Below are 13,366 nucleotides of genomic sequence, written 5' to 3'. Positions count from 1 at the left end.
GGCGGTGATGACTAACTGCCTTCCCTCTAGCCTTTCACTGCTAAATTAGGTACGGCTAACGCAGATAGCCCTCGTGGAGCTTTGCGCGAAATTAAACACAAAAAAAAAATATTTTTTGTAACCTATATTTTATCAGATCAAATTTTAAAATCTTTTGAAAACAAAACTTATTCAACCTTGTTTTATAAGGAATTAGACTTAATTTTCTTTTTCAGGTTGATTGTTGTTAAGCACAAAGTTACACAATGATCTATCTGCTCTATACCCACCATGAGTACCTAAACCCGATGTTTAGCGTTATAAGCCCCCTCCGACTTAACAGTTGAGCCAACGGGGAGGTGGGCTTCGGATAGATACAATGAAAAGTAAAAATTAACAAATAACTGAATAATAGTGTTTATAAAAGTTATTCTTAATTAGCGGCGTACTACTGCATTATTGCCTCTTAGTATTATATTTCTTTACTTTGCAGTTGTATTTTCTGAAACCAAATGTAAAAGCTACATTGTCGGCTACATTTTTGTCTTTAATGTTCTTATATTTTTAAGTCAGTTGGTTTCTTTAGTTCGTAAATAAATTTGTTGCCGGAAACATTTACACGGAATTGAACATATTTAATTTTACCACTCCGATAGATTAAATGATTTTTAAATGTTCCGGTTATGACTTTGAAATTGTAATGTTTTTAAAAACTACCTGTATTTTATTTGTTTGTAGCTTCTTCTTTAGCACTCTGAAAATCATCTTTTGAATAAGGATAAGCAACTGTTTGATGATGAAGTTTAGGTACTTCCATGTCAGTATTTTATTTCTGAAGATGTGAAGAAGTGTTACTAATTCAAAACACGCAGAGTCATCATATATATCTATATTATTTGAAAATGCCCTCATTAAATGTAAAGATACAGAAATTATTACTTTTATTTAGTGTAACTTGGGAAATTTAGAAGTATTATAAACAGCAAGTTTTTAAAGATTGTATTTTTTTCACATAATTTGTAAATTTTTGTATGTGTTCAGGAATTGTTGCGAATGTATTATCACAGATAGAGACTGCCTTTGACGTCTATTTTACCGTGCACGAATTAGCCAGTTATTCATATAACGTATCATACATTTTTATTTCAGTAAATATTACAGGACTTGAAGACTTATTTTGTAGTTTACTTGCTTAACTATGGTAATCGTTTATATTGCAAACGACTTTCATTCTGTTAATTCTATGTCAACTTTTTCTTCGGTTTTTAAAGGTTAATAAAATAAGGATTGCACTCTTTCACAGAGAGAGAGAGAGAGAGTTTGAAGTTATTTAGATCTTTGACTAAGGTGAGCGTTCTGTTGGCTCAGTGGTAAGTCTGAGGGCTTATGACGCTATCTATCGGGTTTCGATACCCGTGGTGGGCAGAGCACAGATAGCCAAGTGTGTAGCTTTGAGCTGATCAACAAACAAGCAAAACTAAGGCGTACCAATAAATGTAATCCATGTCGAGTTTCCTGTTACACTTAAATACACGTAAATTTCATATGGAATACATTCTTTATTATCCACCTAGCCGAACTGATGACATAGCTGGGTGTAATTCGTGTGCACAAATCGTTAGGTCCTAGGTACAAGCCCTCGATATGTCATTGAACACGACCCGCACTTATAGCTATGGATATGTTACAAAAGTGACATTTAATCCCGCTATCCAGTTAAGAATAACCCATGTGCGGCGGATGTTGTTGACCGGTTGCCTCCCTCTGGTTAGAAGTTCAAAATTAGATACGGCTATGTTTCATCCAGTCATTTAGCCCATGTATTTCGTAAGCTGCTTTTCAAGTTGAAAATACCACATTGTTTGTTTGTTGTCAAGCGCAAAACTACACAATGGTATATCTGAGTTCTACTCATCGCGGGTATTGAAAGCCAGTTCTTAACGTCATAAGCCCTCATACTTACCGCTGATCCTCAGTGGACAGAGCTGTTGTAAGTGAAAACTGTAGTTCTCAGCTTTATTGTATGAGGAAATGTGTTTAATAATTCAGTCTTTACCAATTCACAATGAATAAAACCCCATTTGATAAGTCTCGTTTTAAAATTAGACAGCCTTGAATCTTCGTTTGTTATGAAAAAATACAAGGATATAGGATTTGTTTGTTGAATTTCAGGCAAAGCTATTTGAGTACTAGCCGTCCATAATTTTGAAGTGATAGACTAGAGGGAAGGGAGCTAATCAACACCACCTACCGCCAACTCATGGGTTATTCTAATCAAATAATAAGATTTTACCGTCACTCTTTTAAGGCACTCATGGCCCCAACGTACGGAACACGACTTTTTTCCGGGGGTAATGGGTCGTGAAACACGTTTGGTGCCACAGTCCAGCACGCTAACCACTCGGTCACGCTCCACCCAGGAAGTGGGGTGCACCTATAAAAAAATTTACACCACAAGTTTGTTTATGTGTAGCTAAGCACAAAGCTACACAATGGGCTATCTGTGCCCTTCCCACTAAGGGTATCGAAACCCGGTTTCTAGCGTTGTAAATCCGTAGACATACCACTGTGTCACAGGGGCAACACCACAAGTAATTTCTAGTTCTTAGACCTATATAATTAAAAAGAGCCAAATAAAGATTAAAGCTTTTGTTTAAATGTTCTAAACTTTTCAAAAAGGGGCTTTTATTTAATGGCAGCAATAGGAACTCTGTAAGTATTTTTTTGTTTGTAATTTTTTGAAAATTTAAAAATCGAAAATGAAAATTTTCTTGAATAGCGTTTTCTTGAAAGAAACATAACAGGACATTAATTATTCACATGTGCAATTAATCTTTATTCGTACAGTACTATTTAATAACCTTTTACATTTTTACAATTACGGAATTTGAAGTTTTCAAAAGAGATTTAAATCACGACTATCCTCATACATTCTACACATAATCTAACCTTGCACTCCAAGAACATATTTCTTATGCGCTTTCCTGTTTGTCAACCCTTTTTATTTCCAGAACGCATGGCGTTTGTTTTACTGTCCAATGGTGTGTTGTTTAGCTGGATAAACTCATTTTCTACTCGTTTACCACGAGCTAGAACGAAACCAGCAGGAGGTAGTTGTTTTTTCACACCTAAGCGTTCCTTTCGTTTTCCACGACTGACGAAAAACCCAGGCAGAAGCTCATTTTCTCTCTTGTAGCTCGTATTATCTCTGCGGCCTCGACTTCCAATAAAATCTGCTGGGAGGTTATTATGGTGATCTAAGACAGTTTGACTTCTGCGGCCTCGACTTCCAATAAAATCTGCTGGGAGGTTATTATGGTGATCTAAGACAGTTTGACTTCTGCGGCCTTCAATAGCGAACAATTCCATTGGAAGAGCATTTTCTGGATTGGAAATCATTTGATCTTTATAATTCTCATATTTCATTAAATTCAGTGGAGTTTTGTTATTTCTTTTGAAGTCTGTTTGAACCTTACGGATCCAATCGTCCATAAATTGTGACAGATATATGTTTTCTCTTTTCAAGCCCGTGTAGTCTTGACGACCTTTTGTGTTTCCTTGAGCCCTCCGACCTTTACTGCCCATAAAACCAGGGGGAAATGTATATTGTCTCTTGAAATCCCTTTCACTCCTTAAACCCAGACTTTCCATCTTCTCTAACAACAGATCAAGATTATTTTGGCTCCTGCGTCCTCGGCTGCCCATAAATCCAGGTGGAAGGTCATCGTTCTGTCTTTTAAAATTCACTTGACTTCTTCGGCCCCGACTGCCCAAAAAACCCGGTGGAAGATCTTTTTTTCTTTTTAACTCTCCTCCACCTCCTTGCATCTGGTTACCAGTGAATACCTCTGTCATATAGCCTTGTTTTTTCAAAATTACTGAATTTCTTCGATCTCCATTATCCATAAAACCAGAGGAAGGCTCATTCCTATTGAAATTCATATAATCTCGAACTAAAGTGTTATCGTTAGCGATACTTCTACTAGGTCTTTTTAAAGAACCCACTGAAATACCAATAACATTTTCCAGAGACGGTCGTTCTTTTGGATGATCCTTTTGTTTCGAAGCTGGTTTTAGGTTTTCCATAGACTGTTCTTCCTATGAAGAATCAAAGACTCTCTTAGCACGACCTTGTGAAATATCAACTATATGAAATACATCTTTACTGAATAAGTATATATATTTACACATGATGTTAAGGAAGCACGTAGGTTCAAAAAAATCGATTAAGGATAAAATACGAAACCAGTTTGTCCCTGATTAAGAAAGGTCCACCTTTCAAAGGGGCTCAGGTTTTTGGGTTTCGTCAAAAGAATTTTTAGACTATTCCAACTGTATAGATAAAACTGAATCAAAATTAAAGGATTAAGTGTTTCTGATTAAGTTTAAATACTTAAGCATAGTTACTAAATGTTGAACAAAATCGCATGAATTTTCACTTACTACATTGGTGCAAATTCGTTCCTTTGATTATATATTATTTTTACTACTTAATGTTAACATAATTTACAAAACGAAAAGAAACCTTCGTCTTTTAGGTATGTATTACACTATATAATTTACTGTTGCCTTTTATAAGTATTAAACCTTATACACAAACAAGTATATTATCAGATAAATGCGTACATAAAGAGTCTCATTCATTATCATGATCACAGAACAGCATTACATTTTATCATAAGTAGCACTGGAAAAAATACTTACAAAGAACAATAATGCCAATTTTTTTAATATGGTATTTGAATTTCGCAGCTTTTACAACATTAAAGTTTCTAAATATTGAAGGACCTGGACGTGGCTGAGTGAGTTATATACTTGTCAAATCAATCTAACTTATATACATTTTTATGACACTAAGTTATTTCATAACATTCATAAGCTTTTGTAACCAAATGGAAAGAAAAGTGGAACAAGTAAAGGCAGTGTTTGGTACTAAATAAAAGATATTTGGATATACAAACACAGATAAACATATATATATATATTTACACACACACTTCAAGGCAATGATTCAGTAGGCTCAGTGCCAACAATAATACAAGTGGCTCCCCCTAAATCTAGTTCGATTTGTTAGTGCTGCTTTTACTCCAAGAAGGTGTTTTATCGTATTACAAAATCCAACTATCCTCCCTTTTATGTGTCAATATAAATGTGCATAATTGTGGTCTATAAACTAATGAAAAAAACAAGTGCATCGAGAGGCACCGAAATTAAAATTTTCGATGGTTGTGTGGCTTCTTCGTCCATATTAAAAAATATATTTTATTTTAAAAAATATCAAAAAAACAAACGTGGACATCACACCTTTTGTCTACCAAGCTATCGTGAATGAAAGAACAATTACACTCATTGCAATACAACACTTACGTCAAAGGTATTTTGGAGTGTAATGTTGTCTAATTGATCATCCTTAAGTGTCACATCACTGATTATAGATGCAATTGTTGTCTTCAGCGCCACCAACACCACAAGAATGAAACACGAAAACATCCTCATTCTGATTGCTATAACAGAAACAAAGTTAATTTGTACTGAAAATTAGTTTCTATATAAATTATAACAGCCAAAATCATTTATTTATGAAATATGTTAAACGAGTTTATTTAAGAGAATTTAACTTAAGAGTTAATTTAAGAGAAAAAATGATGTATATAACCGGAGCAAGAAGATCAGGTAGAAGCAATTTTCTCCAGGTATAAAATGTAATATACATGTATAAAGTTTTACAAAATGATGGAAATGTCCCCAGTTAATTACATTAGTTTATTAAAATGTTATCTAACTTAAAAATCTATACGCGGGTACGTATATTTCCAACTTCATCACTTTGAAATAAAATAAATATTTTCTTTTGCCTCTTTATGATAAATTAAATAATTTAATGAAAACTCTTATTTAATTTGAGATTAAACAAGCATTGTATATAAGTTATCTATTGTTTGTCTATTTCAAATATTCCTGCAAAGCAAAACAAGGGCTACCTGCGATAGCCGTCCTTAATTTTGAACTGATAGAGTAGGGAGAAGGCAGCTAGTTAACAGCAGCCACCGCAATATTCGAGCAATTCTAATCTAATAGTGAGATTTGACCGTCACTCTTATTGCGCATCCCTAAATGTGGAAAGCTAGTTAGAGTCAATAGGAGGCGAACCGTGAACCCTTGTGGTTAGAAAAATATCAAAGAAAAATAAATGATTTTTATAAATCGCAACGAAAAGAAATAAAAGAAAATTAACAATTTTTATAAGCCACAACGAAAACGTTATTGAAGAGTTACAGTTGTGTAGTTAAAAAACAACTTTCGATCTTGCAAATTCAGGTCGTCATCAAATGTAATCGTTCTGAACTTCACTGTCCTTTCATGCCCAGTACGTGTAAAAAGTTTGACACGTGACTTACGACATTATAAAACAAAACAAAATAATATTTCAAATGTAAACTTTAAATAATTCAAGGTTGAAGTGGTTGAAAAAGACAAATTGAACCATCTTCATGGCTTTAGATATACATAAATATATTATGGTTTATAAGCCGAAAATTAGCGGGATATTTTCTTTCTTATTTTATTAGCTGCTTGTTAAAAACCCGAATTGGACAAGCTAAAAGGAAATTTTTGTTTGTCGTTAAGCGCAGAGCCATAAAAGTAAATAAAAGAAATCTACAGTCTGAGTAGTTTTATCACAGATATTAAGATTAATGGATTCTAATACTTTGTCCGTCTTCAGCGTTTAAGCCATAACTTTGAATTGTTTACTGCATATGTAAGTACCATTTCATATAGACATTTGTCCCTTATAATCCAATCCAGCTGACGAATTCTAGTACTAAACGAAATAACTCCTGGTCAGTGACTTTTGGGAGATAAAAATAGGCTTGAAATTTTATTTTCCTATGGCACTGTGTGGTAATGGCGGTGGTTAGACCTGGTTCAATAGGGTCCGGTTGAAAGCAAAAAAAAGTAATGTTGTGGTCGAGTAGTTAAAAGATTGGTATATTTGGATAAGATATTGATGATCCAGTTTAAAAGAAGTTCTGTTCTTAAAGAGAAAAGAGATATGGCAAAAATATCTTAGTAAAGTGGAGGAAGCCTTACGAATAGAATCTTTACAAAGAGACTAGTTTATTTTCTGATGTCATGGGAAAGAGAGAGAAATGATTGTTAAGAATATATTTTGAATATAACGAAAATGAAAAGGGAAAACAACGTTTTCCAGTATTAAATTTGTCCAGTATTGTTCTACAAAAGATTTATGTAATTTTACAGCTCCGCCTATTAATCAGAATGCTTTAACGTTTTAAAGTATGTCTAGATCTCCGAGTTTACAATTTTTCTAGTTGAATTAAGCCTAGATCAGGGTAATGGTTATCTGTGTTTAAAATATGAAAGAAGCTTCAGCTTATTATTTGTTTCTTCGGGTACGGTTTTGCACCGGTATTAACGAATGCTGATGAAATGGATGGACTACTTTTTTTACACATTCTGTACATTTTAAACTTAGTACAGAGTTTTCTAAGACTATATATTTTTTTCTGTTTTATCTGTAGCGTTATAAAGCTTAATGTTAATGTTGTAAGCAATCGATAGTTTATGCATATTGTTCATACTCCAAATGCATGTCTAGAAACTAATATCGCCATTTTTATCTTTACACAACATACACGTCTTAAAATTATTATTAGTTGAGACTGGAATTTGATTCATTCAGATATTATGTGAATGTTTCAGCCATAGAATGACCATTCTATGAAACTTTTAAAATTTAGATATACCAAAGAGTTATATATATATATATATATATATTTCTTTAACTTCAAGATATCCAAACTGTTGTTCCATAATTGTTTCCAGACATGTGTTAAGCTCGTTTCTCCTTAATTTCAACCTAATGTGGAGCAAGTCATTTTGAATTATTTCCTATCAAATTAACAAATCTTTGAACCGTGTTTTAAGAACATCTTTTGCCTTGGTATGATATTGTTCATCAGATCTCAGCACCGAACTTGAACAACAAACCAAGGGAAAAAAAAAGACCATAAAACACAATTTTCATGTCAATGACACTACCTAAACTCACTCAGGTACATTAACCAAACACTTTACGTAGAACGCCACCCTATAATAAATTGCAAAGTGGCGAAACAACGACGTTTCGGTGCTGTGATTCCAATGATATTGTCACTTCTTTAATATATCAAATTACTATAGCACTTTTTGCTCAAAGTTTAAATGGACCAATTTTTTACAAGATTCTAAAGTTGGCGACTTGGATTTCAAACTAAACATGATTTGTATGAAAGCTTGTTTTGATTTTATTGTAATAAGATAGAACAAGTAACTGGATACTGAACATTTTAATCTATTAAGAGAACGTTTCTCGGATACTTTAGAAAGACTCAGCACAGTCTTGATATTGAATAATGGATGACAAAAGCCTGTGATAAAGTGATGTCGTAGTATAAAACACTTACCTATGGAGCCTTGGCTTACTTAGCACTTTTCTAACAACCAAGTTATAGAGGAATCTCTTCCTCCGATCTATCAGAGAAATGGTTTGTGATCTTCTTAAGTGCAATGTTTTGTCATGCAGCCGTATTTATTCGAGTTGCTTTTGGACTGGCTAAAAGTAAAAATTATTGCTGTAGGATCAGCTGTTTTTTCCCTAAGAGGGCGGGATTGTTTTCAAGACGTGGGCTTATAAGATTGTCTGTTTCTTTGTGGATGGTCTCAGTTTACCGCTGTGATTACTATAGCTAAATTGAATTTTAGTCAAGAACAACGCGAATGACCACTTCCTACTACGTTAGAACTGCTACGATTATGACTTATAGTTTGTTTTCTCTTTATTCCTATTATTATGTTTGTTAGATATTTTTTTCGCAATTATTTTTCTAAATATGTCGAGAAAGATTGACCAATAGTATATCTCTGCAACAATACTTGAAAAGACAGAAACTATTTAGTGATGAGCAGGCAATAGATTCTATTCTAAGCATATATTGTAACAAGTTAAGTGCATTGGTATCACAGAGTTTCCCTTTACTTAAAATCGTTCTGTGCATTTCAGTTGTTTTTTGTTTGTTTGTTTGTTTATTTCGGTAAAAATTAACGATATAAAGATTGAACAAATAGAATGAAATACGCAATAGCACTTTTATTTATGTTACCTTTAGCCTAAATGATATTGATTAGATAAATAGGAGGAATAAAGTTTGGATGTATACCAATAAAATATTCTGCTGTTTTAGAACAAATGTATACCACTGTATATAGCCATTATATTACATCTTCTTATTTTGTCTGAGTAAATTGCTTCATAAGTATGTAGTTTACTTAGTCATAACTGAAACATTTAGTTTCTTAACCACATCGACTACATGGGTTAAATCTTACCAGCATTTTTTAAAGTGAATGTCAAGAACATTTGAATAAAATATTATAGGCTGTTTGCCCAAAAGATTTAACACTAAATTATTTTCTCTTGCAAAATGTCTAACCATTTACGTATTTTCCAAAACCTATATATTTTGCTTAATATGATCATTATTATGTTAAACACAATGAATAATATGATAAATCGTCACTAATAGATACGTTTTCTCATTTCGTTAATATAAATTTAGAGCTAAACTTGTCTTATTAAGTTCTGGTTTCAGTTTTTTTAATCAACAAATTTTCATTTATAAAAAATGTACTCATTCTTGGTCTTTGTTAAATATGTTTACCGTATATATATATATTTGGTAGAACATTAGATTTGTTACAGATTAAATGATTCAAATATTTTGAAACCTGAACTTTCAATCACTTGTATACTAAAACTGATATTATCTTAATTCCAACGAGGATAAACTTAACTGCCACGTTTGATGTTTAGAATAACAATATTTTTATTCTGAGTATATATCCTTGCTTTTAAACTAATCGAGGCTTAAAGGCTTAATCTCGCACATGATTAAAATGCATTTTATTTATAAACTTTGAAATATTTTTTTCAGTCACAGCAACTAACTATCAGTATGAGAAAACAAATAAATTATTTAGTAGTCTTATAACATTATTTCTAGTTTTATATTTATTTTTAAGCGAATTGTGTTACTGTGTATCAAACGACGTTTTTGGCACAATGAAAGATAAAGTCTTTATTAGTTGTTTTAGTCTCAAAAATATGTTAACATAGTTACTAATAAGGGTTCTGTGCTAGTACAATAGCAATCTTAATAACTGTAAACGAGATTTTAAAACCATATTTCTTAAAGAAAGTTTTGTTATTATTAAGTTCTTCATGAAAGCAAATTACGTTAGGTTGATGGAGTAACCATTATACAAATAATAATATATTAGTAATATATAAAGCCTTGAGACAATAAAACCAGACTCTTTCAAACAATTACATTATCGTTATTATATCAATAATAATTTTGTCATCTTTAGACATGTTGATTAAGTTCACATTTTTCTTCTTTTTTATTTTTTTATTTCACAATGTAAATAAATTATATCAAATTTCCAGTAGGGCACCAGCAAGACTAAAACTTGGTTTTCTTAATACACTGTCTTCCATAACAATTGAGACAACTTTTAAAATGCATTATGTTATGAAAGAATTTGGTTTAGTGGTGTACGTGTCAGGCTGCGATTCAAAGGGTTTAAGGTTCGAGACGTGATACTGCTGAACACACTTTACATTTTCAGCTGTAAGCGCGTTATGAAAATTAATTCGCTCATCGTGAACCCTCGATAAGAAATCAAGGAAGACTAGAAAAAAAGACTTTATATTGCTTGTAAGTTTGTAAAACTTTTGTAATAACTGTTATTGTAAATTAAATTGTTGTTTGTATATTGAAACATATTTGTATTAAAAAGAAAACTGTGTGTATCAATCTTGTTGGCAAATATCACAAATTGGAGATATATCGGCATATACTTAACAACTAAATTTAAATTATCATTTAGCTCTGTTTCAGACCATTCGAAATTGTAATACGTAACAACCTTGACTTGGCCGTTTACTCCAAGTGCATACAATGTGACGTTCAGGTCGAATATTTCAATTTCAACTTTAATCTAGATAATAATGTGCTAGTGCAGTCTGGGAAAACTATAAAATTAAGATGTTAATAGACCATACCTTCATCACTATCACATATCCCCATTTTCATAAAGACCTTGACTATATAGAACTTATATTTAAAACAAAAATCCGTTGAACAGATGTCAACATTATTTTGCCGCTTTATTACTGGCAGTCGCTTAAAAATGATATAATTTCCCAAAATTTTGCTAGTTTTACATACAAAACAAAAATTTGCAATTCTATGTAGCTATTTTTTCTGAAATGATTTTATTTTATTTTCAATACTTCCAGTATCATATTCTTATTCGTAACATATTAACGTTTAAAGGTTTTATGCTGGTCTTACTTGGCTAAAGCCACGTAGTAACTGAAGTAATGAGAAACTAAACAAGAAGGTATTGACAGATCTGGCTAAACTGTGGCCTGTGCCAACTTTGTATTTGGTGCCACTGCTCCTGTAAAATTGACAAGAACTGCTAATTGCAATATCGATTTTGGGGCTCCAAGGGCCGACCCTGCGTATTGAAGCTTGAAGAATGAATACATTACAATCTCCTGGCTAATTGCTGTTTACATTACTTAGCTATAGCATACTAGCTTGTGCTGGAGGACAGTAGGTTATAACTTGATTTAACTAGCTCGTAAATAACCCAAAGATGACATATTGTTTCATCCATTGATTTCTCACCTTTTTTTTTTATACTTGCGCAGATTTATTCATATGTGTATTTGAAAATTAATAGTCTAACATTTATGTTAATATCAACACCTTGAAAATGCGCAAGCACAACTGTCTGATATTGCTGATATTATTGATAACTATAAGATGATGAAAAAGCTTTTAAGATTTGTTGTGATCACATTTTAAGACTTTTATTGATTTCTTAATTTTTCCGAGTTTACCTATCTTAATGATTAAGATACGTTAAACCCCCCTTTTTTAATCATTAGCAAACTTGCAGGTTGTTGTTAAACTTATTAATATAACAATCTATTCCTGTTATAACTACTAACTTAATTGATGTAAGAAGATCTAATATATTTGGGACAAACTAGGTTTAGAGTTTATCCTATTTTGCACACACTAAGTTCAAAAATGGGTTTACATGTATTTGTGTAACTTTGGTTAACAAACTTACGGAATACCACAAACTTTAACAAATACGCGTATGTTTCGCTATAATACATAAATAAATACATAAGACTGTAATAACAGAAGCAGGTTAATTTACTTACATTGTTAAAGTCAGGAAGCCGCTCCGTTTGTTTTCAGTTCATAACAACCACTGAAAATTTTGTAATAAAGGAACCACATAAGAACCCAAGGAGTAAATGAAAATTGAGAAGATGATTCCCCAGAAGCACCTTTATACTCACACACATATGGAATGCGCGTGGACTTGTGCTTACATAAAGAGGTATATATAAAGGTCAAGTCTCAAATCAAAGGATACTCAATTTCACAAGTACTTAATCCTTTAATGACTCTGGATTTCACATAAAATGTTTATGTAATTCAGTTTGTTTGGTGATTAAATTCACAATAATTAGCCGGTGGACACAAAAAGTAGGTTAGGGCTAATAATATGAAAGGTAATTTAGTTACGGACGCTACGGTAATAGCTGAAAACATCCATTAATTCTTACAATGTATTAGAAAACCATGCCAGTTTTTACATTAAGACACGACTGTTACACTTAATGAGCTTTGATGTTAACTGCCCAGCTAGCAAAAAGAGTCAAACAATTAGACGTTATCATTAATTATTCAACTAATTATATCCCTCAGAAAAATAAGTTCGAGCTCTTATATAAATAAACTCTCCTCAGTTTCTTTTGACTTTCGCGTAAAGCTACACGAGGGCTATTTGCGCCAGCCGTCCCTAATTTAGAAGTGATCGACTAGAGGGAAGACAGTAGTCAACATCACCTACCACCAACCCTTGGGCTACTCTTTTACCAACAAATAGTGAGATTGTCCGTCACATTATAACGCTCCCCTCCCTGCTGAAAGGGCGAGCAAGTTCGGTGACAGGGATTTGAACCCACGAACCTCAGATTGCGAGTCGATCGCCCAAACAACCAGGTTGTGCCAGGCCCTTTTCCCCAATGACACACATCACATACACCCTTTTCTCTCTCTTCATATATACTGTATAATATTATTGCATTGTTGAGAATAAAGTCAGGTGATGGACAGCATATTTGGAGAGGTTAAGCCTTTCCAAGCCTCTTATATGCGCCGCCCCTGCCTCAGATAGCTGTTGTTGTTGTTTGTGATTAAGCACAAAGCTACACGAAGGGCTATCTGTG

At 32.8% G+C, this 13,366-nt stretch overlaps 1 protein-coding gene across 2 annotated transcripts; it reads right to left on the bottom strand.

Moving 5' to 3' along the window:
* Positions 1 to 2,842: 2,842 nt before the first annotated feature.
* LOC111085018 lies at positions 2,843 to 12,387 on the bottom strand. Of its 2 annotated transcripts, none has more exons than XM_022381963.1 (3): positions 12,290 to 12,387; positions 5,347 to 5,483; positions 2,843 to 4,077 (listed from the first exon to the last, which is right to left on the bottom strand). In XM_022381963.1, the coding sequence occupies exons 2-3, from the start codon at positions 5,473 to 5,475 to the stop codon at positions 2,971 to 2,973; spliced, it is 1,236 nt and encodes a 411-aa protein (XP_022237671.1). In that variant the 5' UTR covers positions 5,476 to 5,483; positions 12,290 to 12,387; the 3' UTR covers positions 2,843 to 2,970. The 2 variants fall into 2 exon arrangements, with proteins under 2 accessions (XP_022237671.1, XP_022237672.1); XM_022381964.1 differs by lacking the exon at positions 12,290 to 12,387 and adding an exon at positions 8,448 to 8,526.
* Between the last annotated feature and the right edge of the window lie 979 nt (positions 12,388 to 13,366).

Source organism: Limulus polyphemus, unplaced genomic scaffold (assembly GCF_000517525.1).
Source record: "Limulus polyphemus unplaced genomic scaffold, Limulus_polyphemus-2.1.2 Scaffold204, whole genome shotgun sequence".
Lineage (NCBI taxonomy): Eukaryota > Metazoa > Arthropoda > Merostomata > Xiphosura > Limulidae > Limulus > Limulus polyphemus.
Note: the sequence above shows the minus strand (reverse complement) of the source record. Positions and strands in the feature narration are given on the sequence as shown.

Coding starts and splice junctions, on each gene's coding strand:
- LOC111085018 (XM_022381963.1), bottom strand. CDS start 5,475: ATGAGGATGTTTTCGTGTTTCATTCTTGTGGTGTTGGTGGCGCTGAAG. Junction 4,078..5,346: donor CACTCCAAAATACCTTTGAC/GTAAGTGTTGTA, acceptor GATTCTTCATAG/GAAGAACAGTCTATGGAAAA.